The sequence below is a fragment of the Prinia subflava genome, chromosome 7 (assembly GCF_021018805.1).
Source record: "Prinia subflava isolate CZ2003 ecotype Zambia chromosome 7, Cam_Psub_1.2, whole genome shotgun sequence".
In the NCBI taxonomy this organism is placed as follows: domain Eukaryota; kingdom Metazoa; phylum Chordata; class Aves; order Passeriformes; family Cisticolidae; genus Prinia; species Prinia subflava.
The window spans coordinates 25,869,833-25,893,515 of record NC_086253.1 but is presented as its reverse complement, the minus strand read 5'-3'; the positions used below and the strand labels follow the sequence as shown (position 1 = coordinate 25,893,515).

The 23,683-nt window shown below is 42.8% G+C and overlaps 3 protein-coding genes across 7 annotated transcripts in view; 2 read left to right on the top strand and 1 right to left on the bottom strand.

Annotated features, from left to right (window-relative positions):
* Positions 1 to 15,452, top strand: part of NFXL1 (nuclear transcription factor, X-box binding like 1) — a 51,027-nt gene extending 35,575 nt beyond the window's left edge. Inside the window, exons 21-23 of one of the 2 annotated variants that reach the window (XM_063401887.1) lie at positions 1,080 to 1,133; positions 9,611 to 9,857; positions 14,697 to 14,833. In XM_063401887.1, the coding sequence (XP_063257957.1) occupies positions 1,080 to 1,133; positions 9,611 to 9,814 (258 nt within the window). In that variant the 3' untranslated portion in view covers positions 9,815 to 9,857; positions 14,697 to 14,833. Of the gene's footprint in view, positions 1 to 1,079; positions 1,134 to 9,610; positions 9,858 to 14,696 lie in introns of both variants that reach the window. The other variant, XM_063401888.1, reaches the window with a different exon arrangement.
* On the bottom strand, positions 3,018 to 14,686 carry LOC134552841 (uncharacterized). The gene is made up of 2 exons (XM_063401889.1): positions 11,055 to 14,686; positions 3,018 to 5,987 (listed from the first exon to the last, which is right to left on the bottom strand). Exon 2 carries the CDS (start codon positions 5,874 to 5,876, stop codon positions 3,435 to 3,437), a length of 2,442 nt encoding a protein of 813 aa, XP_063257959.1. The 5' UTR covers positions 5,877 to 5,987; positions 11,055 to 14,686; the 3' UTR covers positions 3,018 to 3,434.
* A 214-nt stretch (positions 15,453 to 15,666) lies between the features above and the next one.
* The window catches only part of CORIN (corin, serine peptidase), a 143,114-nt gene continuing 135,097 nt past the window's right edge, over positions 15,667 to 23,683 (top strand). The window contains exons 1-3 of one of the 4 annotated variants that reach the window (XM_063401885.1): positions 15,667 to 16,085; positions 16,673 to 19,677; positions 20,276 to 20,933. Coding sequence is in view for 2 of the 4 variants with exons in the window: in XM_063401883.1 (XP_063257953.1) it covers positions 21,829 to 21,906 (78 nt within the window). In the remaining 2 variants the exon portion in view is untranslated. Of the gene's footprint in view, positions 16,086 to 16,672; positions 19,678 to 19,884; positions 20,934 to 21,067; positions 21,453 to 21,476; positions 21,907 to 23,683 lie in introns of those variants that run through there. The other 3 variants (XM_063401886.1, XM_063401884.1, XM_063401883.1) reach the window with 3 other exon arrangements.

Genomic DNA, 23,683 nt, shown 5'->3' with positions numbered 1-23,683 from the left:
GACATAAGGTTTAGTAATTTAAAAAATTTTCTGAAAACCTGCCAGTAGGACTATTCTTTTGGCTCTGCCCCGTGTGCCTGCTGTTTGAGTTACACTGTGCTAAAGCATGAGCTAGCGTGCTTTCTCCTTAGTCATCAAAAGCTCTTGAATTGGAAATTTGTGACCAATTCTACCTGTGCAAACAGTATTCAGTAAACTATTTTCATGGTTAATATGCAAATCATCCAGCCACTAGGATCAAGATTTTTTTCATTTCAAATTATTAATAAGTTTTTACATCTAACTTTTCTGAGGCAGTGACTGCAATGCTAAAAGCCTAAAAAGGTGTAAAAAAGGGAGATACATAAACTTGTCCCATATATTCTTTCTGTGGGAACTTGAGAGAGATGATGTCTTTCTGTCTAATGGTCTTTGTTGGATTTGTCTCCTATTAGCATGCCTGGTTGTTTTTCAGTTGACATAAATTTTTGGCACCTACAAATGTTCTGTTGCACTGAAATTCTAGATTTAGCCAAATACTGTGTGGGAGTAGAATACTTTCCTGCACTGTGAGCCAACCTCCTGGTAAATTAATTTTATGCCTTTGCATTATGAAAAATAATTATTGATGTTTTATCCCTGCTTGACATCTGCATACTCTCCAGGATTTGGTGTCCTGTTAGTCACATGATGAATCCTAGTTATGAATCTCTTCAGATGGAAATCACTCCATCCTGTTGTCTTTTGTATATGTTTAGGTTTCATATTTATTTATTATTGTAGGATCAAAATGGAATGCAGGTGCTAAGATGCAAGTATGGAGCATCTTTACATATTGACAATTTTTTCTGCACCATTTTTCTTAATACTTTCTAGCATTTAATTTGCTTTCTTGAACACTGCAGAATGTTTCCATAGAATTATCAGTTGTGGCTCCCATGATTACATTTCATACGACTTTCAGATGGTAGAGCTCACATGATGGAAAGTTTGCAGACTTTTGCTGAGAACCATTCTATGGGATTAATTATGACTCCTTAAGAAAAACTGGTTTAGCTGCTGTTTACACCAGTGTACTATAACTTTGTGTGTCTGGACAGATAAAAGAAGCAGAAGCCAAAGCTGCTCTGGAAGAGGAGAAGCGAAGACAACAGGTATTAGCCTTTCTTTTTCCTCATCCACATCGTCCTCACCATGTTCTTGTTAGTAAATAATGTAATTTATGTGCAATTAAAGGTGTATACTTTTTAATGTGATATGCATAGTCATTCCTGTCAGCTGTTATCATACTCTGTGTGCTGTAAATTATTTATACTGGTTGAGGCCACATATTCCCAAACAATTTTCATAATTTTGTACAAAATGATAACTTTGTATTACTATAACTTTGTATATTTTTTTAAAAATACTAAGTACGTTTTATTTTAATCAAACATTTTATACAGCATAAACACTACAGAATACTGAATAGCCTCTGCAAGATTTAAATATTGGGTGAAGCTCCTCTTCTCCCTCCTACCATGAAAGAACAAGGACAGCTAAATGAGTCTCTGTCCTTCGGGGTCTCTGGGGTGGGGGGGAAATGTTATTTACTCTAATTGCTGTTGGTGGTGAGGGGATGTGGTTGGCATTGTAATAACAAAGCTGCTGTGCCAGCTGCCTGGAGGTGCTGATACTAATCATATTCAGGCAGACACTGGGAGCTCAGCTGGTGGTGATGGCTAGGTCAGGTTTGTCACCTGGAGTCTGCATGCCTTCCAGCCAGTTCATGCATGTGTGCCTCTGCATGAGTGAGCATTGGACACCAAATTCTATTCCATGTCCAGTGTGTGCTTCCTGACTTCTTTTACTCAATTATCACAACATCTATGTATTTAGCTTACACTTGTGTTTTCACCTGCATGTCACACTCTGTTTTTATCAGGGATCGGTGATAAAATGAGTGAAAGGGGGCAAGGGAGGCTTACAGAGCTGATCCACTTGTGCTGTTTCCCCAGTCTCATTAGGATAGACAGTTTCTCTGTGGGTCACAACTTCTGTTATACAAACTTTGTGAGTTCTCTAGCAATTAATGAAAATATTACATCTAAAATGCTCTGGCAACGCCTGTTTTTGTTTGTCAGAGGGGAACCTTGTCTGCTCCTCCTGCAAGAAAGGCATGATTTATTTATGCATCTATTGTCCAGAGCACCAGGCACTTTCTTGTGATCATCCTGCAATGTTTATTGCAACATTCAATTCTCAGGTATCTACAGTATTGAGTATGTATTCCCTTATATAGCTCCTAGACAGTTCATCTAATTCTTCTTGTTCTCTAATCCTACCCTGGAAATGTTCCTTCTGGCATATAGGTCAGGAAGTGTAACTTACATACAGATGTCTGAAACAAACTGGGCTGAGGAAATCTGTAGGTGTTGGTTCTGCCAGCTAAGTACTGAAGTGTGCTAATGGGCATTTAAACATGTAAAGACCACACTTACAGTCCTAGACTTAGAAAGCCAAAGTTGCTGATGTTTGCCTTGCACTGGGTGTTTTCACGTGTTCTAGAAGGCATCCCAGCCAAATGCTAATGATTTCTGCTCAAAATCACTTAAATTATAGTCCCTCTAGTAGTCTCAATAAAGAGACTCCTCTGAGACAGTAGCAGATTCACTCTACTAACACAGTGTGCTGGATTTTGGCTGGGATCTTCAGCAGTGGTTGTTTCTCTCTGCAGTCACACCACCACTGCTTTCTACTTGTACATTCTCTGAAGTCTCACCGTTCCAGCCCAACTGTAGTAACTTTATGCAATATATTGCAACTGTTCCTGGACATGTGTTTTGTGATGGATGCAACTTCAGGGATAGAAAACTTCACCTATACATAATGAACCCTATTAAAAGGTTAATTAAGAATTGTTAGTTATTTAGTGCATTAGGAAACAGTAGGACAAAAACAGTAAAGAAAAAAAGGACAAATTGTATAAAAAAGGGACAGCTGTAACTAATAAATAGGCTCTAGAACTGTTGCCCGATCCGAAGAAAACACAAACAACCGAAGTCGTTTATGCGGTGCTTTATTGAGGGCCCTGGGAGCCTGGGACTAGCGTCCAAAGTCAGAGCCCCATCTTACAGAAATTTTACAGGGTTTTTATATGTTTCTTTACATGATTTCTTAATCGCTACAACATCTTACTTAATTCTATCGCCTGGTACTATTATCTTCTTGACATTTAGGTTCTTGCCAACAGGTACATTCCTTAGATAAGTGATTATTCCTTAGATACACTGCTTACATTACAAATTTCACTATGATAGTTCATTTGCAGGTTATATGCGGCCTATCAAGCCTTAGCATGACTACCACGACTAATGTCAACTATAAGGTTCTCTACTAGCTAGATACAGTTTATTTCAATCAAATGGCAACAACTTCCCCCCTTTTGAGCATTCTTCAGTCTTCTGCAAGGATGCTCAATTCTCAGTTGTTATCGAGTCTTCGAATGCTGGGTTCTCTTGCCCGATAACATCTTCATACTTCGGAGGAGTCAAGTGAGACAGTTGCATCTCGTTGCTTCTTGTCAAGGCTTTCATTACTCTTCTGGTGTGTTTTGTCTCCTTTTCGATGACTCCTAGAACACACTTATATGCTAGCCAAACAGTTAGTAACAGAATTAAAATTAACAGAATGTATTGTATTATAGACGAAACCCATCCAGAAACCTGAAGCCCTAAAGATTCAAAAATTTCTCCGATCCAATTATGTTGTGCTTCCTTTTCAATGTCTTTTGTTTTGGATTCAACGATTTCCAATTGAGAGATATCTTTCTCTACTTCAATAGTCATGTTTGGAATATGGATGCAGCAATGATCAATTCTTGTTTTTAGATACTGATACACACCATGCTCTTTTAGCAGGAGCATATCTAGTGCCATCCTGTTCTGCAAAGTCATTCGGGATGTGGCTTGTAATTGCAAATTTATATCCTTGAATCCTTTTTTAGTGGCTGCTGCTAATCTTTCAGTCTGCCCTAGCAATTTGTACAGCATCTCTCTGTTCCTATAGGTGGCTATAGGTGCAAATAGTGATTCTAAAGCCCACCCAAATTTAACTCCGCCATCAGGTTCGTGCCATTCATTTTCTAACTCAGTGAATGCATCTACTTCTCTTTTCTTCCGGTTGGATTTTAATCTTGATTGTTTCCATAGGGGACAAAGAGTAGGGATTCCTAGAGTAATTTGTGTCACAGGCCCATCTATAGGAATATGTGTGGTCCATTGTCCATGTCCCATTACCCAAACTAAGTTTCCTGGACTTTTAATTGTAGTGTCCTTACAGCTTACAGCTCTCCTAATTCCGTTACTCCAGAGTGAGTTTACTTTGTCTAATATTGTATGATTGAATCTCCTGCATTCACATCCCCACTTAAGTAGTACTCTAAGAGGAGCCAGATTGATCTGATTTTCAGGGGTATCACATGTAATGACATTAGTGCAATTCCAATTTTCTCTAGCTTCTTTAATTTCTCTCGTAGATGTTTCAGTCTTGTAGACTTCTAACAGGGTTTTATTTTTCTTTCCTGTCCATTGTATACACCAACTCACTGCTCCAATATAGCTGTAGTGTTCTAGCAAGCTCGGACCCCATACCGTTTTCCAATTATCCCAAATAACTTGTTGCCGGCTTACATTTTCACACTTAACTTCCTGGTAAGGTTGCTTTGTTCTAACTTCTACATCCTCGGTAGTATACAAGGCTGCGTTCCAAACATTCTTTTTGACCGTCACTATCTCTCTTTCTTTTCTTTCAATGTGACATACAGTAGATATGTTTTCTGCTATCTCATGTGGTAATGGAATGGGAATTATTCCCCATGGAATTGGTTCTCCTGCCGCTTGTGGAAGTGGCAGGCATGCCGTAATTCGGGATACGTTTTGCACCATCCCAAAATCTCTAATCAGCCCTATTATCAAATTTTCCCGTTCATGACTTTGATGTACAGCTACCTCTCTACGCTTCTTTCCTATTGGGGGTACTATGTGAGGGGGTCTGGTTCCTTGTCCAGCTCCTACAATTCTTATTCCATAATCGGCCTCAATTCCACATATCACTAAACACAAGTATTTTCCTTCAGTAAGACCAATTTGAGGGTTACTAATATTCAACCATCCTATACCTTTTCCAGATTTCTCCCACCAGCTAATTCCTCGGTCTATCTTATCCCATGACTTTGGCTTGTTTTCTTTCCACCATTTGACCTGCACAGTCTGATTACATCCCTGTTTCAATATGAATGGGCAACTCATTTTTAAGGGAAGTCCTTCCCACATATCTTGTCCAGCCCAAGGGGGATCTATCTCTACAGATTCCTGGGATGGAGCATCCTTCCACAACTTCCAGGGCACTACTCTCAATGTAATTTGTTTATAATCAAAGCTTTTCCGGGATCTTACAATACACATGTACCTTTCCATATCCTTTTGACTGACTCGCTTCAGCTGTAATGTGGTGTTTCCTTTTTGTGCATCCTTATCCCAAACTGTAGTAGCATTTGCTTCTGGATAATCAGCACCTTTCTTCCAGATTGCTCGCACATTCCGGGCTTCAGTTTTCTGGTTATTTGTTATTAAACAGGTCAGGTTCACATCCATTCCTTCCATGACACCGACCACTGGTTCGGTAACTGCAACTACAATAAAATCAGAACCATTAACACAGATGGGTTTCGTCAACACCAGTAACAATATAATTAAAAATGCTACTTTCTGTGGAAAATCATCCGCGTGGGAGAAACTAACTGTGTCCCCCATTGCATAGGGACTTTCTTGACCCGAGTGTAATGGATCCATGAGTCGATTCCTTCGACCTTTACTGCCGTGTAGGTTGTCAGGATCACTTGATGCGGGCCGTCCCATGCTTCTTTCAAGGGGAGGGTGGACCAATTTTTCACGTACACTTGGTCTCCTGGTTGAATGTCATGCACCGGATTTTCCAGTGGCATGGGTCGGTTCCACTGCAAGGTTCCCCTTAAAGCATTAAGGATTTTATTTAATGACATGACATAACTGAATATTGTCTGATCACCTTGCACATGCAGATCCCCTTTTAACACAGTAGCATGGTATGGTTTCCCGTATAGAATTTCATATGGGCTAACTCCCACCCGCTCCCTGGGTTTGATTCTGATTCTGAGCAATGCTAACGGCAATGCCTGTGGCCAATGTATTTTTGCCTCTTGGCAAATTTTCTTAATTTGTCTTTTGATTGTTTGATTCATCCGCTCTACCTGGCCACTAGATTGAGGTCGCCATGGGGTGTGTAGATTCCAGGATATGTCTAGTACCCTGGCCACTTCTTGTACAATTCCTGCTATAAAATGTGGGCCTCTATCTGATGACAGTCCTAACGGCACCCCGAATCTTGGAATGATTTCCCTCAACAGTGTTTTGACCACTTCTTTCGCTTGATTTGTTCGGCAAGGGAAGGCTTCAGGCCAGCCTGAAAAGGTACATACATACACTAAAAGATATTTGTAATTCTGCGCTTTTGGTAACTCTGAAAAATCTACTTGCCAGTAATCTCCTGGTTCTGGTCCTATCTGTAATTTCCCAGCTGAATCTGTTTCCTAACTATTGGGTTATTCCTTAAACAAATTGGACACATGGCATTCACTCGTTTTGCCAATGTTAACATCTGGTTAGAAATCACTTCTCTTTTTAAAAATTTTACTAATGCTTCTGCTCCCCAGTGGCATTTATTATGTTCTGTTTTCAGGATTGCCTTCATGATTCTGGCAGGCACTACAACTTGTCCCGTTCCTGTTACATACCATCCAGTTGCATTCTTTTGGGCTAGCAGCAATGATGCCAGTTTTTCATCGTCTGGAGAGTACTTTGGTTCCTGTAATAGATGTGGGGTTACTGGGTTCACTTTAATTGGTACTAAGGCCATTTGAGTCCATACTTCTCTAGCTACATCCCGAGCTGTCCAATCTGCCATCCGGTTCCCTTCGTAAATTTTTCCGTCTTCTTTCTGATGTCCTCTAACATGCATTACAGCCACCTGGTTCTATTTTCCACAAAACTGGATCCATCAGTAAACAATTCTCAGTCTGGGTCTTCCATTGGGGTGTCCTTTAAATTGATTCTGCTAGCATGCACCTGTTCAATCACTTCCATGCAATCATGTGCCAGTTCTCTTTCTTCCTGCTCACTGCGGAGAAATTCTGCTGGGTTAACATGATTAGTCATTTTCAGCTCCACATCGTCCTGTTCTCTCAGGATTGCTTGGTATTGTAGCATCCTGCTGGACGAAAGCCAGTGACCCCCCTTTTGTTCTAAAACTGCCAGTACCATGTGAGGCACAAATACCTCTATTTTCCTCCCCAAAGTCAATTTTCTGGCCTCCTGAATGAGGATCACTGTGGCCGTAACTGCCCGCAAGCATGACGGCCATCCAGCACTAACTGGGTCCAGTTGCTTCGAGAAATACCCCACCGGGCGTTTCCAAGATCCGAGTCTCTGAGCCAGTACCCCAAGTGCTAATTTTTGCCTTTCATATAACTGAAAATCTTTGTTGAGATCTGGGAGGCCTAACGCAGGGGCTTCTTTCAAGGCCTGTTTTAAGTCTTCAAAAGCCTTTTTTCTTTGTCGGTCCCAGTGTAGCTGCGGTTCTTTCAGGGCCTCATATAAGGGCTTAGCTAAGAGCCCAAAATTCAAAATCTACAGCCTGCACCATCCTACCATTCCTAAAAAGGACCTCAGTTCGTGGTGGTTTCTCGGCTGTGGTATAGCACAGATAGCTTCTACTCGATTGATTCCTAATTTTCTCTGACCCTGTGTAATTTCACATCCCAGGTAAATAACACTTTGTTTCACCAACTGGGCCTTCTCTTTTGATACCCGGTAGCCAGCTTGGCCTAGCATGTTCAGCAGTGCAATTGTCAACTGGAGGCAAATTTCTTGTTCTTCTGTTGCTAGAAAGATATCATCTACATACTGCAATACCACATAAGAGAAAGGAGATTCTCTTACCTCCGTTGTCTTCCATACTTCCAATTCCTTTGCCAGCTGATTTCCAAATATTGTAGGACTGTTTTTGAAACCTTGAGGTAGCCGAGACCAGGTGAGCTGTCTCTTTCTTCCAGTGTCGGGACTCTCCCATTCAAATGCAAAATATTTTCTGCTTTCCAATGCCAGAGGGATGCAGAAGAATGCATCTTTGAGATCAATCACAGAAAACCATTTAAATCTTTCTGACACAGATGTTAACAATGTATACGGGTTAGCTACCACTGGGTGAATGTCCTTTACTATTTCATTAACAGCTCTCAAATCTTGTACTAACCTGTACTTACCATTTGGTTTTTGTACGGGAAAAATTGGAGTGTTGTATTCTGACTCACTTTCTTGTAAAATTCCTTGGGCTAGGAACTGAGTGATCAAAGGTGCTACCCCTTTTCTTGCTTCCAATTTAATTGGATATTGTTTTACCCTGACCGGTTTTGCCCCTTCTTTCAGCTCTACTACCACCGGCTCCGCTGCTTTGGACCGTCCTGGATTTCCTGTTTCCCATACCCAGGGAACTACTGCATCTTCAATTTCCTTAGGTATTGGAGAGGGGTCCACTTCTTTAATCACAAAGAGCTTAGCGATCTCCTTTTCTGGGAACTCTAATTTTACCCTACCTCGTTCAAAGGATATTTTGACATTCAAGAATGACAGTAAATCTCTTCCAAAAAGATGTTTAGGGGAGTTGGGCATATATAAAAATTGGTGATCCCATTCTTTTCCTCCAAATCTTAAGTGTGAAGGCTGCAAAAAGGGTCTTTCTTCTATTTGTCCTGTTGCCCCCACTACTTGTATGGTAGTGTCACTCAAAGGTCCTAACCGTTTATTCAGAACAGAATGGGTAGCGCCTGTATCCACTATAAATGCTTGCTTTTTCCCATCCACTTCAAGCACCACAGTCAGACCTTCTTCTAGTCAGCTCTGGTTCTGATAGTTGCTCAACACCAATGTCTGGGCGACCCCTTCTGGATTCATCGGGTAACCCCCTGAATTACCAGATGCCCCTCCCAGCCCAGCTTTCACAGGACACTCATTTTTCCAATGTCCTATTTGTCGGCAGAAAGCACATTGATTAGAGGCCAGCCCCCCTTGTTGGAGTCCTGGGGAAACTATCCCTCTTCCACTTGTTCCCATGTTTTGAAATCCTGCCCTTCCTTGCCCTCGGCCCCGTCCGAAGTTACCTCTACCCCTTCCTCTACTAGCATTCGTTTGCTGCAGCACTGCCAACAGGCTCGCTTGTTGCTTTTTGTTAGCTTCTTTTTCTCTGTTATTGTAAACTTTCTAAGCTATTTCTAGCATTTTATCTAAATCTTGAGTATCTTGTCCCTCTAATTTCTGCAGTTTCTTACGAATATCTTCCTGGGTCTGACCTAAAAAGATTAAGGCAAGCTGCAACTTTCCTGCTTCACTGTCAATTTCTAAATCTGTGAAACGTCTGGCTGTTTCTTTAAGTCGTTCTAAAAATGCCGAGGGTGATTCATTCTTATCTTGTCTCACTGAATACAATTTTGACCAGTTTAGTGTTTTGGGCATTCCAGTCCTAATTCCCTCCACTAACAACTCCTGATATTCCCTGATAGATTCCTTTCCCTCATCCCTATTCGGATCTTACCCTGGATCATCACTGGGCACCAAGTCTCCCAAAGCTCCTCTGCCTGGATGCAGCCCGACCACCCCCCGAGCATGCTCCTCCATTGCCCGCAGCACCATCTCCCCTTCGGTGGAGTCCACCAGGGTGTCCAACAAAACCTGCACATCGATCCAATCTGGATTCTGTGTTTTAACAATCATCCCAACCACCCGTGCTACTCTTTCAGGATTCTCACGGTAACTCCCTGCTGACTGTTTCCAAATCACTAGATCTCCTGGGGAGAAAGGTACTTTCACAAGCACCTTCTCTCCTTGGGGCTCCATAGCTTCCCTTAAAGGGGCAATGAGCTGGGGTTCCCTGTGATTCTTACGTCCTTGTCTAGTTCGTGTCGCGAGTGGAGTATTTCGCCGATTTTGGGGAGAAACAGGGGAAGGGGTTGGGGGACGCACAACAACTTTTTTAGCATTCCCTGGTACTACTGTTACGTTTGCCTCCTTTGTCCTCCCCCCCCCTCCCCTTCCTCCCCTGCACTGCTCTCCGGCAACGGCGGACACAAAGAGGAATAGGGTGAAACAGAGGGGAGGGGTGAAACAGCAGGAGGGGGTGAGACAGCAGGAGAGGGTAAAGCGGCATCGGGTGACACCATTAAAGACAAATCCTCCTCTGGTCGAGAGGTTAAAGCTAAGCACTGGACACATTTAGATTTCCCTTTACAGCCCCCGCACCCAGATTCTTTCATCTCTAATACCATTATGCTACATTCAGTCTGCCACTCCTTTTTACTGCGCAGTAAGTAAAACAAGTCCAAATACTGTACTTCATCCCATTTTTCATTTTCCTTTAAATACTGCATCAGTGCATTCAGGGTATCATAATCCACAGTACCATTTTCTGGCCATACCGGCCCCTCTCGCTCATACTCCGGTCACCAATGATTACAATATTCAATCATTTTGTCTTTATTCATCTCTTGGAAAAACCTTTCGCTCTTCCACCTTTTCAATAAACATCCTAACGGAGTATTTTCAGGTATACCCTTAGAGAACTGAACCATAGACTTAAGAGCTCCAAATGGCATTTTGAACCGATTCCACCTACAGCCGTACAACAAGTCAACAACAACTAATGTGCAGCAGTGTACAAAACAATATTCACCCAAATCAATATTGACAATTCAACAAATCAATCACACCATATATTCGCATTCACACAGCAAAGTAGATACCAGAATAAAATACCAGACCAATACCAACTTGCCGCTTCTCGACGCCGCGAGGGGCAAGTGCCGGACTTGCGCAGCTTTCGCCGCGTCTGACAGCCGGCGCCTAGGCTTCCCAGACCAACCAGATGTCTTAGCCCAACCCGGCGAGGATTGCCACCTCGGCTTATGGGCAGGCACCCAAACCAGAAAAATAAAGCACCTTCGGGCTTACCTTTCGCAGTCGTCCGCCAGGCGCAGGGGTCGGGCACGAGCCGATGACTCCCCGAGAATCACTCGGTGCCGGCGTGGAGTGGATCGAAACGCGAACCGCCCCTAGTCACCTTCGGAGTCCTGCCGCGGTCGCCAGAAAACTGTTGCCCGATCCGAAGAAAACACAAACAACCGAAGTCGTTTATGCGGTGCTTTATTGAGGGCCCTGGGAGCCTGGGACTAGCGTCCAAAGTCAGAGCCCCATCTTACAGAAATTTTACAGGGTTTTTATATGTTTCTTTACATGATTTCTTAATCGCTACAACATCTTACTTAATTCTATCGCCTGGTACTATTATCTTCTTGACATTTAGGTTCTTGCCAACAGGTACATTCCTTAGATAAGTGATTATTCCTTAGATACACTGCTTACATTACAAATTTCACTATGATAGTTCATTTGCAGGTTATATGCGGCCTATCAAGCCTTAGCATGACTACCACGACTAATGTCAACTATAAGGTTCTCTACTAGCTAGATACAGTTTATTTCAATCAAATGGCAACAGAACTGCATACAAGTACTAACCTCAGTTGCTCCAGCCTTTTTATATAACGTTGGTTCCCATCCAGTTAGAACTCATAATCTGCCATCTGTTGATGGAAATTGGAGGACATTGCTGTCGTAGGGTGTTGGGTCACATTAAGAGTATATTTCTGAGTGTACTCCCTTCTGACAAAAGTCTGTGTCTTGTACCACCTTTCTCAATGTCATTAGCACCTTTTTGTAGAGACTGTTCATCTATTAGTTGCAGTTTCTCAAATCTATTTTGATTAATACTTCATTAAATGTTTTATATACAATTTAGTTAGTGCTCTAGTAAGTCTGTGCATTTATATTTTGGTATTTGCTTTATTTGGTAGCAACTTTTGCTAATACCATTTACAGCTGGAATCACTTGTTTCTTAGTGGAAGAGGCAGCTTGGCTAGGCTTCTTGTCATGGCCCTAAGCAGCCAAACTTTCCCTCTGCTTCCAATTCAGAGGCACTCTGTGAGGCCAGGATTTTCACAATTGCTAGAGGTGGAAGAAAGATCAGCACTTTGATTACTTAACAACTCAGACCAAGCTCTCTCTGTCCCTCTCCACTGTAAAAGATTTGGTTAAGTTTTCAAGCTGACTCTAGAGTTTCAATACTGGAAGTTAGAGTCTTGAACCTGAAGTGTAATTTACTGAGTTGTGTGAAAGATTTCATTTCCCTTTTTTTATATATGAAGAAAAATTTTTAACAGATCCTTAGAAGTTAAAAAATCAAGTTTTCCCCTCCTCTGTTAATAAAAATATATCCTACTTTCAGAAAATACACTTTACCACTGTTATTTGCATTAATTTAGCTACATTTTCCCATGGGAATGCTACTCCTTTCAGTGCAGTAAGAATATAGTGAATAACACAGGAAAGAACAAAATCCAGTGTCTGAGCAACACTGAACTAGATGTTCTGAATATACAGTTCAAATAAATACATTTCATTTTACTTCTGTTATGTTTATATACAAAGAAGTTAGGTTCTTATATCAATAAAAACCCTATGCTTGTTTAGCTTGAAAAATTAAACTTGTTTGAAGACTGGGCACAACCATTACTTCAGAGGTCATTAAGGTGACACTTCAGGAATGTGACAGTTACACAAAATCTGTAGGTAGCTTTTCAAGGGTAGTGATGGCTTCTATCTCATATTCTGAGCCTACAAATCTTTTTTCATTCTGTGTTTTGGTTTTTTAAATTATGTATTGATGATTTTTAGACAGATTTTTGTAGAGTTCACTAGGAAAGCAATTCAATAGCTATTACATAACTTTGTTTGAGCTCTATATTTTGACTACTGCAATTTATAGAGCTTTCTGCTTTTAAAATGTGCTGATCACAAATGTATAGTAACTGTAGAAGCTTCAAATTTTACTTAAGTGTCTGCCTAAAATAAAATACTGCCATGTTGTCTATTAAACCATAAAAAGTCTACCCTTGCCTCCAGATTTTGGATTTTGTAAAACTGTTGCATTAAAATACTTTGCTTTTCTAAGGGAGGGTTAGCTAGTTGAGAGTAATCTTGTTTCAAATAGCCTGTGACTTTGTCTCAACTCTTCTCCCATATCATCAGAGAAGTGCCAACAATTTCTGCCTTGATTGGGTACAAAGGAATAGACATCAAAATAGGTCCTGTTCTGCTAACAATTCCCTTCTGGCACAGGAAGGGAAGAGCTGCTTTGTGAAACTCCGACAAACATTTGCTGTCAGTGGAGGAAGACCAGACATCAGGCAACCTTGAGTTCTGAGGGAAAATTTTATTTACTGAACTACTACTCTGTCCATTTCCCAAAACAGCTGTTTTCTTGGGTTTGTTTGTTTGTTTTTAATTCACCTACTGTATTGTCTTAGTCCCTCTTCCTGGCAGCACTGCAGTTGTAGTCACATAGATTTATTTCCTCTTGTGGCCAGGTTTTGTCTCTGTTCACTGTCCATGATTCCTCTGCTTCAGCTCAGTCCTGCACCTTTTGCCCAGCCAGTGCAGGCTTGTTGCGCTCTGCTACCCCCATCTCTTTTGCCTTTCATTCTCTCTGGTTTCTCTGCTCCCTAGTGCTCTGTCCCATGTTTTCTCTAGTAGCTAACAACTTGACTAAAATCCAGGCAATCATCAGACTTTTTCTGATTTTAGTCTGTCTCAGGTCTTTGGAGCATCTCTTCTAATTTTCCTAGCAATTAGATGCTTCTCATTGGAGCCTCATCCTAGTCTTCACTCTTTATTCTAGGCTGCCTAGTTCCAGTTCTATTTCAGCTTTGTACACTCAAATGATTTTTTTCCTGTATTCTCGTGATGCTCTTTTGAAAAAATGTGGAGGGGGATGAGGAACAGGGATCAGAGATCCTATTGTTTATTCCACACAAGACCCTTAAAGTGCCAGTCTTGTTGGAAGCCTGGCATTCTTACTTTTGCAATTGTTTTGCTCCATTTTTGGGCCTATAGGCGTGTACTTCCTAGTACAGGATATTATATACCTCTTACAGTCAAATGAGTGATTAAATGTTCAAGTTATAACACTTAACAAATGGAATATTTTTGTGCATATCTAAGATTATAGCAGTTAATCTAAAATCTAATGAGCATGCAAATATAAAGAATTGAGGGAAATAGCATAGATTTTTAGTTACTTATGTTTTTACAAATTTATTTTTGGCAGAGTGCATCTTTATTACGAGGGGATGTCTTTGAAGATTTCAGCCTATGCCATTATAGAAGTTAGTAAAATAGCTGAAATGCAAATGTGTTTTTTAATAAGAAAAAAATGTATTTTTAAAATTTTTAATGGAAATAACAATCTTATTTTAGCTTAATGTATTGAGCCTGAGTTAGAAAACTAAGCATGCAGAACTTCAGCTGGCTACATTTTTGGCAGTGTTTTTATAGGAAATGAAACAATGTTTTAATACTTGAAAGCAACGTGCTTTGTACCTGGGTGCTACCATCTTATCTCTGAGAGGTGTAACTTGCATTGGCTGGCAGTTGCTTATATTAAATGTTATTTGGTAATCTTACGTAGAACCGTCACATTTCCTTGTTTTTAATTCTGACACAGATGTCAATTACTTGTGGTTCTCTTTACTTAGGCTGAACTGGAGGCTTTTGAAAACAGATTAAAAGGGCGAAGAAAGAATAAGAGAAGAAAGGATGAGGTAGAAGTTGAACAATCATCATGGCAAAAGTACAAGAACCTCATTATGCTGCCGGTGTTCGGAGTTGCTGTTGTGATGGTTGCATGGCTCATGGTCTACAATGACTGAAAACAACTCAATATTTAATATACCTCAGTTGGACTTTAGGTAGCTATTATTCTTAGAATGTTAGTTTGTGTGTAACAGAACTTAATAAGCATAGATTATGTATGTATATTATTTGCTAAAAAAAATGCAGAGGAGGTAAGAAATGTCACCTTTTGTGTTATTACATACACAGCACAAAACTGAACTCGGACACTGAAAGTAATAGTAGTTTCTAGTAGATACTGAAGTGCTGATAGTTTGACTGAGAATTGTTAACACCTCTTCTATTGATAATGTTATTTTTCCTTGTCTCCATTTCATAATGTTACGATTAGCTTAGTATAAGATGCTTTATATGTTTCCTGTAAAATCAGCTTAGTGATTTATTGAAGGTTAGTGTTCTTATGCTAATCTTTATGTTGTATCACACAATAATTTCTGTGCTTCATGCCAGTTTTAATTATGACAACTAACAGGGAACCTTGGGTCATTTAGGCTTGAATATTCTGAGGCCTTGTTCAGAGCTTTGTTCAGATAAAGGAAATGTGAACTGTCTTTCAATTCAGCTATCACAAATAAAACTGTGGGCTCCCCCCTTATAAACTCTGGGATTTGCTTTTTCCTTGTTTCATTCCACCTCTTCTGACCCTTGTTTCTTCAAAATTGAAGTAACTGAAAAGTTCCTTTAGTGGACATATACACATGTTGAACATGGATGTGAAAAAGTTTCAGGCTGCAGGGGTGGATTCTCACTGTTGCCCCAGTTGCCAGCAGCAGAAAAATAATTTAAAATGAAACTTAAGAGTATCAATTGACTATTCGTATGGGTAAATGTCAGAGTTGGATATTTGCATAGGTGTGCAAAGTTGTAATTGGATAGTGTAACAATACAATTATATGATGTTCTGAAGCCATCTTGATGGTGCTTGGTAGTCACATTCAAACCATCTAGCTAAACTTCTCAGTGTGTAAATATTTTCTTACTGACAGTTTTGAATACCTTGCTTTAAGTTATCTGTATGGGTTGGTAGAACTGGAAGGTTTTTACCTGGCTTCAGGATTATCAGAGATGCTCCGTAGTCTCAGCTGAGAGACTGCAAGTTAAATTCAGGAATGGGGAAATCAGAAAACTGAATTTTTAACCCTCTGCTAGAAACCTTTTGCTGATACTTGTGCATTGCAGGTTACTGCAAAATGATTACAAGATCCTGCAAAAATGGAGTCCAAAGCCAACAGGTATTTGTATTACGCCCTTGTGATTCAGACACATAATTTCACCACAAATCCTGCAAAAGCAGTAGGACCACTTCTATGAGTTAGTAGAAAACACTGCAGTTTGCTTGAAAGCTCTTCTGGTTGGTTTTGACTTAGTTGTAAAGGGACTCATTATTAATTTGAACAGATAACCAATTGTAATTCTGATTGAGCAGCAAGAAAATAAAATAGAAAAACTGCAAAAAGGCAGAAGTTTTTGATTGCATAGATTAAGAGAACTGGGATAAATTCAATTTCTTTTTAATTTTTTCACAGAAGTTTGGTGAATGAGGAGAAAGGTGATGAAAACTTGGCAATGTTTAGCATGGATTGATGCTATTTTATAGTACTTTTTTTTTAATTGACAATTTAGAGATGCATATTAGTTATGTGTCAGACCATTAGTATTTAAAGTAGAATTAATTGAAATTACACTATGTGAAGTTGCATCTCCATTGAATTTATTTTCTAGTATAAGAAGTAAACAATGTTTCATATCATTGCTTTAGCTTTTTTCTGTTATTATATTAATGCCTAGAAGATAATTCCAGATATGTTTTCTTTAACAGAGTGATGTGATGCTATCGTGTGACTGCATACGTCACTAACTCTTCCATCACTAAGGGAAAAGGAGAGATATTTTTGTTCAGGTGAAGTAAAATGTGGTGGGTTATCCAAGAGTACAAAAAGCTACCTTTCTGGCTGAAATATGGAAATCAGCATGAAGGTGGAAACAACTTTTATCTTCCATGACTATCACTAATTTTTCTATTTACTTCTAGCTTTAAAAAAAATACAATGGAAAGTTTATCCTTGCCTCTACAGCAAAGAGAAGCCTCTCTCTAGAGAGTTATACTAATTAACTGCACTTGTTATATGTTTGAAGAAGTTCTTCTTATTCTTTTCTGCATATTTGTGGGAAATACTGGAGAAGAAAAGGTTTCTCATTGATCATGTTCATTAAAGATTGCCATGCCTTTTTACTATACAGATTCATTCTGTTCATCCAAAGATACATGTGAGTGGGCGTATTCCCTTTCTTAAAGGATTTGTATCTCTTCTGAACCTTGCATATGCAAGGCATACCTATTTTTGAAATTTTATTCAAAATAGTTCTGTATATCTTATCCAACCATCTGAGTCATTTGCACTCTGTTGGTCTGCCTGCTGAACCAGATATTTATTTCTTGGCATAAAAAAGTGTGGGGGTTCAAGCAATCTGCAGTTTAATAAATCACTAGGGTTTTGTTTCTTTAAAGTATTTTTATAGTTAATATTTTGCCTTTCTTTAGTTGAAGCTGCATGTTGTCAACAACCTTTGAAGTAAAAGGTACAGGTAAAATCACCTTTTATTCAATATTAATGAAAGATAGTAATTTTAGAAAAGAAATTTGGTACTGAAGGTGGATTTTGGTAGCAATTTATATGTAATGTACTGTTACATAATGTTATGAGCAAATATCTTGAATGTTAACAGCTTACAAAAAAATGTATATTGATCAGCGTACATTAAAACAACTTATATAATCTGACCTGCTGTTGAAGGGATGTTACAGCGATAGAAGCCTGATCATGACTTAAAGTCAAGGATATTTAGCTATGTGTAAAATGAAAATAACTTGGGGGTTTTCCTGATTCTGGATGCATTGTGGTGAAAATTTATCCTTCCACTGAGCCAAGGTTCTTACAACTGGTCAGTTATGTTTGAGGTTGGAAATTCCTAGGGCAAGTTTTTCTCCCCTGTAACAATATATCAAATCCATTGTATGTTAATTTCATGTAAAAACCAAGTCAGACAATAAATCTATCAAAAACAACTTGAAAAACTGTTTGTTCTCAAGGACTAATGTAGTGAAGCAGCACACTTCCCAGGTAATGATGACTGACATAGTGCAGCCCAAGTTTCAGGTTATGCTTTTTGCCCTCTTCTCTGGCCATGATAGTTCTTAGTTCTCAGATTAGTGCTGGAATTACGTAATTGTGTTCCTTCATGTTACTGCTCTGACAAAATTGTAAGAATGGGTTGGGGAAGTCGATTAAGATGAAACAAATGAGAATGGACTTAGTAGATTTTTTTGGCCTCACAGGGAGAAATATAGCTGATTTTTTTAGACATTTCTGCTGACCTTAACTACCAAAAAAGAAATGTTACTAAGCAGATAGCACCAAAATTTGTTCATAAAAGCATTCTAGGATTGTGGCTTTAAAGCAGTGAACTCTAAATTTATCATCTCAGCAGTAGCTCAGGCTCCAAAACTTACCTGTTTGAAAAGCCCTGTGCCAGCTTTTTCAGTGTGAACTTGTGTGTTGTGAGGTTAGAGCATAGAGATGCTTGGTCTGAAGTGTGTTCCAGTGCTGGGCAGTGGAAGCTTGATGTGTGTGGCAGCTGCTCTGGGGTGGTTGCTCTAGGGTGGAGCATTCTTGTTCGGACAGTCCATGTGGGTCTCTGTTCTCATTTTCATTTAGTTTGGATATCCCTCTTCTGCTTTGGTTTCGTCCTGTTACCAGTTGTTTTCTATGAGCATTTCATTTGCTCCCGTTTCTTGCTTCATTAATATATTTGTATTCCTGTCTGCCCTTAATTCAAGTAAATTAGTCAGCTGCTCTAAAGAATTAGCAAATGAAGAACCTGTAGTGTTTTGTATTTCCTAGGAAAAGAAATGCAAAGTTTAAATTAGGGAAAAGAATCAAATTAAGTCAAACTGATTATAAGATAATGAGATATGCTTCTTTCCGCAAAGATGGAAAGATGGTTAAATGTTAATGAATTATTTGAACACTGCATTAAGATGTCTATTTGCCATGGTACCAGAAAACAAGTCTGTGTTATGGATAGTGTATGAACTGTGATACCTCAAACTCAGCTGTAAGGCAGGCGAAACAGCAGCTGTGTAGAAGAAGTAAGTAATACTCTGAGGGAACTGGGGCTTGATTCAGCCAAGTATTATTTAAGCTAAATAATTGTTGCTCATGCAGCGATTTCCATAAAATCACCAACAAAACCAGAACTCAGGCTTTCTTTGTGTGTTGCTGGATCTTGTTGTGAAACTCTAGTTTCAGTGGCTCTTCTGTTGGAGGAAATTAGTATGAGATTAGAGTCAAGACTGGTTTGGGGTTTGGAATTCACAGTTCTCCAGGTGAAGCCATCCTCAGCCAAGGCCAAGCTAGCTTTGCAGTCTGGGTCATGCACTGCACTTCTTAGATACAAGTTTTCATTTATTGTTATTACCATTTTTGACAGGGCTACCTAATCTCTGTAATGGATCACAAATTATGGTTTGATTCCTGCATTACAGCACAAAATATTTGTTGCTTTACTTTCAGCAATATGATGATTTTGCATAAATGATCTTTCTTCTCTCTCTTTACATGCTTTTCCTATTTTTTGTGCAATTGTTTTAAAACCACCATTGTTTTCCTCCAGATGCTGGAGGTTGGTTTGGAGAGATGTTTGGTTGGTTGGGTAAAAAGTGCAGCACTGAATTACCATGAGCAGAACCTCTTAAGTACATTGGCACTCCAGAAGCATGGAGAAAACTGTTTGCACACAAAGTAACAGCGCCCAAATCTGAAGGTATGGAAAAGAAACTGGAAAAAAGAAAAAGCTAAGAAGTGTTTGTCTTATTTATTATTTATATATAAACATATATAATACCATATGTTCATAGTTACAAATATAAACACTGTTATGTGGGGTATCACCCTCACTGATTGTCAAGAGTGGTGACAGGGCTGGAAGGCATATTCATGGAGAGGTGGTGGTTCACATTTTCTTGGGTATTTTCTGATTCACACCTTGAGTGATAGCATTTCAGAAGCACTAAATCATGCACTGTAAAAACTGGAAGCCTTTCTGGTTTACAGATGTCATCTCAGAACCCCACTGCACTGCCAGTGACATCTTTCTATGACTCCTGGAAGGGTCCTAAACTGTTCCTATTCTGGTAGCACACCCTTCTGCTCATTTTGTACTCACTGTTTTGCCTTTTGTCCTGTTGACTTTATCATTCTTGGATAGCATTCATGAGCTCTGTTGTGTGCACAGACCGAGGCTTTAGTCAGACATCACATCTTTGAACGCAAACACAGGGCAAGGGGACGAATATATCAAATGCAGGTCTTAAAAGCTGGCATCTTCTGGGGGGGTAAGACATTTGCTCTGTCATTTGCAGGCGGCACTTGTCTCTTGGCCTGAGAACTTTGCTTCAACAGATACGCAACAACCAGCACATCCCTCTAGCCCGGATGGTTGGGACCGGTCAGGACCAGGACCGGTGCGGGGACCAGCGGTAACGTTGTCGGGTCGGCTCGCCGCTGTTCTCCCGCGCAGAGCTTCCTCGCAGGGGAGGGATGGCGCGGCGGGCTCGTCGCCAGGGGGCTGGGACCGGAGCTTTCCTGCGAGGAGGGAGCGGGAGAAACCTGTCGTCGGCTCCGAGAGGTTCCTACTGCCGGAGCTCCTTCCCGTCTGCTTCCGCGGTGCCAGCGCCTCTTTCAGCTCTCTTTGGAACCTTAGAGGCTGGACTGCGACAGGCTACAGGAGGAAGCGTTGCAGTCCCTGCAGGCGCCAAACTCTCCGTGCCTGGGTTGGAAGGAAAGCCTTAGCCTCATCGTAACGTAAAATAAAGCGCAGGGAAGTCCACCCAGGAACCGCGGACAAATGAAGGGACCCGGGAGTCTGGCCCACGCTTGCCAGCCTCCGCTCTGAACTCTGCGCCTGGACTCTGTGGGCCGAGCGCCTGCAGGTCCGTGCGCTGGGCTGCCTTCGGACCGCTTCAGCCGCAAGTGCGAGTGCGGGAGGAGCCAGGGCGCGGCGGAGCCCGGCGAGCCAAGGTAAGGGGTGCGAGGGGCGAGCTCCGCGGGCTCTTGCCCCTTACATTATATCTGACTCAGGCTGATCTTGCCACCTGAAGCCCTTCGCAGCGTGACGAGGCGTCCCTTTACCGGATTGGGGGGTGTGCAAAGGCTGTGCCCACTTCATTCGCCCTCCTTGGGGGACGGCTTTAGGGCGAAATTTGCAAATGGGCTGTCTCTCAGCTGGTCCCCAAGGGGTAGAGCCTTGTGTGCGAAAGGGGTGGGGATGTAGCTCTTTTTCGCGGAGGTTTATTATTATTGGGTGGAGGAGCGAGGAGGGGGAGTCTGCAGAGCAGACAAAATGCGAAGCCCTTCCCGCAAGTGTGTCTGTGCGGGAGGTGGGTGGACGCAGTTCGTCAGAGACCGAGGTGGGGAAGGGTGAGGGGGCGGCCAAAGTGGAGAGGGGTCAGCAGCAGCCAGAGCATGCTCTCCACGCAACAGTTCCCTGCCCTGCCTGAGGAGGAGGAGCGCTACCGGCAGGTCCTCTCCGCCAGCCGGGTAAGGCCAACCTCAGGGCGCTCCCCTCCTCACGGGGCCGCCTGGGGACCGCGGGCCTGGGCACTGGGAGGGCGGCTGGCTCCGCGCTCGGCCACCCCCGGGCTGCGGGCGGGGACAGCGCGCTCAGGGGACATCCCCGGCCGCCGCCGGCCCAGCGGGCAGTCCCGGTGCGGGGCGCACAGCCTGCGCTGCCGCCGCGGGGCTGAGCGGCAGGTTCCTGGGGCAAGCGGAGAAGGAGCAACCCCTCTCCGAGCCCGCCGAGCTGTGGTAGCGAGAGCGGACTCGTGGCTCGCAGGCAGGGACGGGGCCGTGTCCCCTGGAGGCGCGGCCTGGGGGACGGCCGGGGACAGGGACCGCCCGCGCCCAACCTGCCGCGATGGGGCCGTCCCGGAGCGCTCCTGTAGCGAAACTTGCGAGGACGCGCCGGGGCCGCGTCCAGAGGCGCGGGATGCAGGTAAGGGGATGCAGGTAAGGCGCAGCCGACAAGCGCTCGCTGTCGGCGTCTCAGGGAGAGCCGAGCGGCGCCCCCGCCCCGGTTTTCTCACCCAGCGCGGAAGATCAGCGGGGCTGCTGTCCCCGTTAAATGCTCTGCCGCTGGAAGGGAGCGGGGAGGAGCTGGCCAAACCCGACAACAACAGGTCCGGCCAGGATCTGCAGGAGAAAAGTTTGGGCTTAACCTCTGGCAGAGCTGTCATGGCAGCTTCATCGGCGGCCGACGCACCGTGACCCCGGAGCTGTGGTTGCCCCCCAGGCATCAGCGGGAGCTGGCTTTGCCCTGGCATCGGTGCCCTCTGGGGTCGGGTGGAGGGACCCCCACCCGTCCCACGGCCGTCCGGTGGGACGGTACCGCTGGCCGCCAGCACCCACGGGAGGTTACCCCGTACCGGGTCACAGAGGAGGCACTGCTTGCCTCCAGGGAGAGCCAGCCGGCGTGGCTGCAAGTGTCCGAAGGGGACAGCTCGGGCATGGGCTGCCTCCCAGCACACACCTGTGGGGAGGGATGAGGGGGTCTGCCCTTACGGGAGAGGCTGCATACGAGGGGGCGAGAGGGGAATTGCAGGAGGTGGCTGCTGCGCCAGTGCGAACTTGCAGGGTGGGTGCCCTGAGCCTGCCCTTCCCTGCGCTAGCCGGGGCGCGGGTGTCTCCGCAGTGTCCCCGGCGGGGCAGCTGTGCAGAGGGGCCGGTGGAGCCCACGGGGAACGAGCGGCGAGGGCCGCGCAGGAGTGCTGAGCCTGATGCCTGGCACTTGAGGAGACGGCGACGGAGCTTCCCGTGCTGTCACACCGATCGTACGCGGCCGAAATGGCACAGCAGGGCATTTCACAAGTTTCTAAACACGGCAGTATACTTTAGTAGTATCATCGCTCCGCTTGATTTAAAATGCAGAATCCTTGGATGCATTTCATGGCAGGCGATTAATTAACTTAACTTACTAGCCGTGTGGTTGAGATGGTGAAACTCTGAAGTGAAATCAAATATCTAGAGCTTTTAATGCATTCATGGGATCTCTTGGGAAGTTTTGGCTTTCAGCAGTAAGAGTATGGTAGTGGATTTTTCCATATGGCTACATCCACCCTTCCTGTGTTCCTAAAAGATGGACCAGTCAGCAGGACTAAATCCTTTAGACTGTTTTTGTAATGGATGCTCTACTCTGTTATAAGCTTCTTGGGTACTGTGGCACACAGATGAATGAATGTAGCTCTGAAATAGTCCAAACAACGAAAAAGTTGTAATACAGGACATTAGAGAACTGCTCTGCCCGTGTCCCTTGGACATCTGAGTTCTGTAGAAAGATGGGGACTCCTCCAGGTGAACAGGGAATCCTGAGTGTTCAAACCTCTTTTAGAAATGAAATGCTCATGACTTTTTTTCCCTACTCCAAAGGCCATTCATGAAGCACCCCAAGAAGCAGACGGGTCTTTCTGCCTGTGGAGAAGGCTGGCCCTCCAACCCCACACATAATCCTCACTCAGCATGCATTTTGAAGGAAGCTGCCAGCACTCATTTTCTCGAGAAGGCTCTTGTGGTGGTGAGACAGGCAGCACAGCATACTTTCCCATGTTAAAGGAGTTTACTTGTGCTCTTAGTATCTCATGAGGCCATCAGGACAAAATATTGTTTTTCCTGAGTCTTTTGGAGCTGGAACTATAGAATGCTGCTGAAAACATTCACTTCTGTTCTACAAGTCTTAGCTGGCACTTGACTGTATGCAGATAACTTGAGTGTCTAGT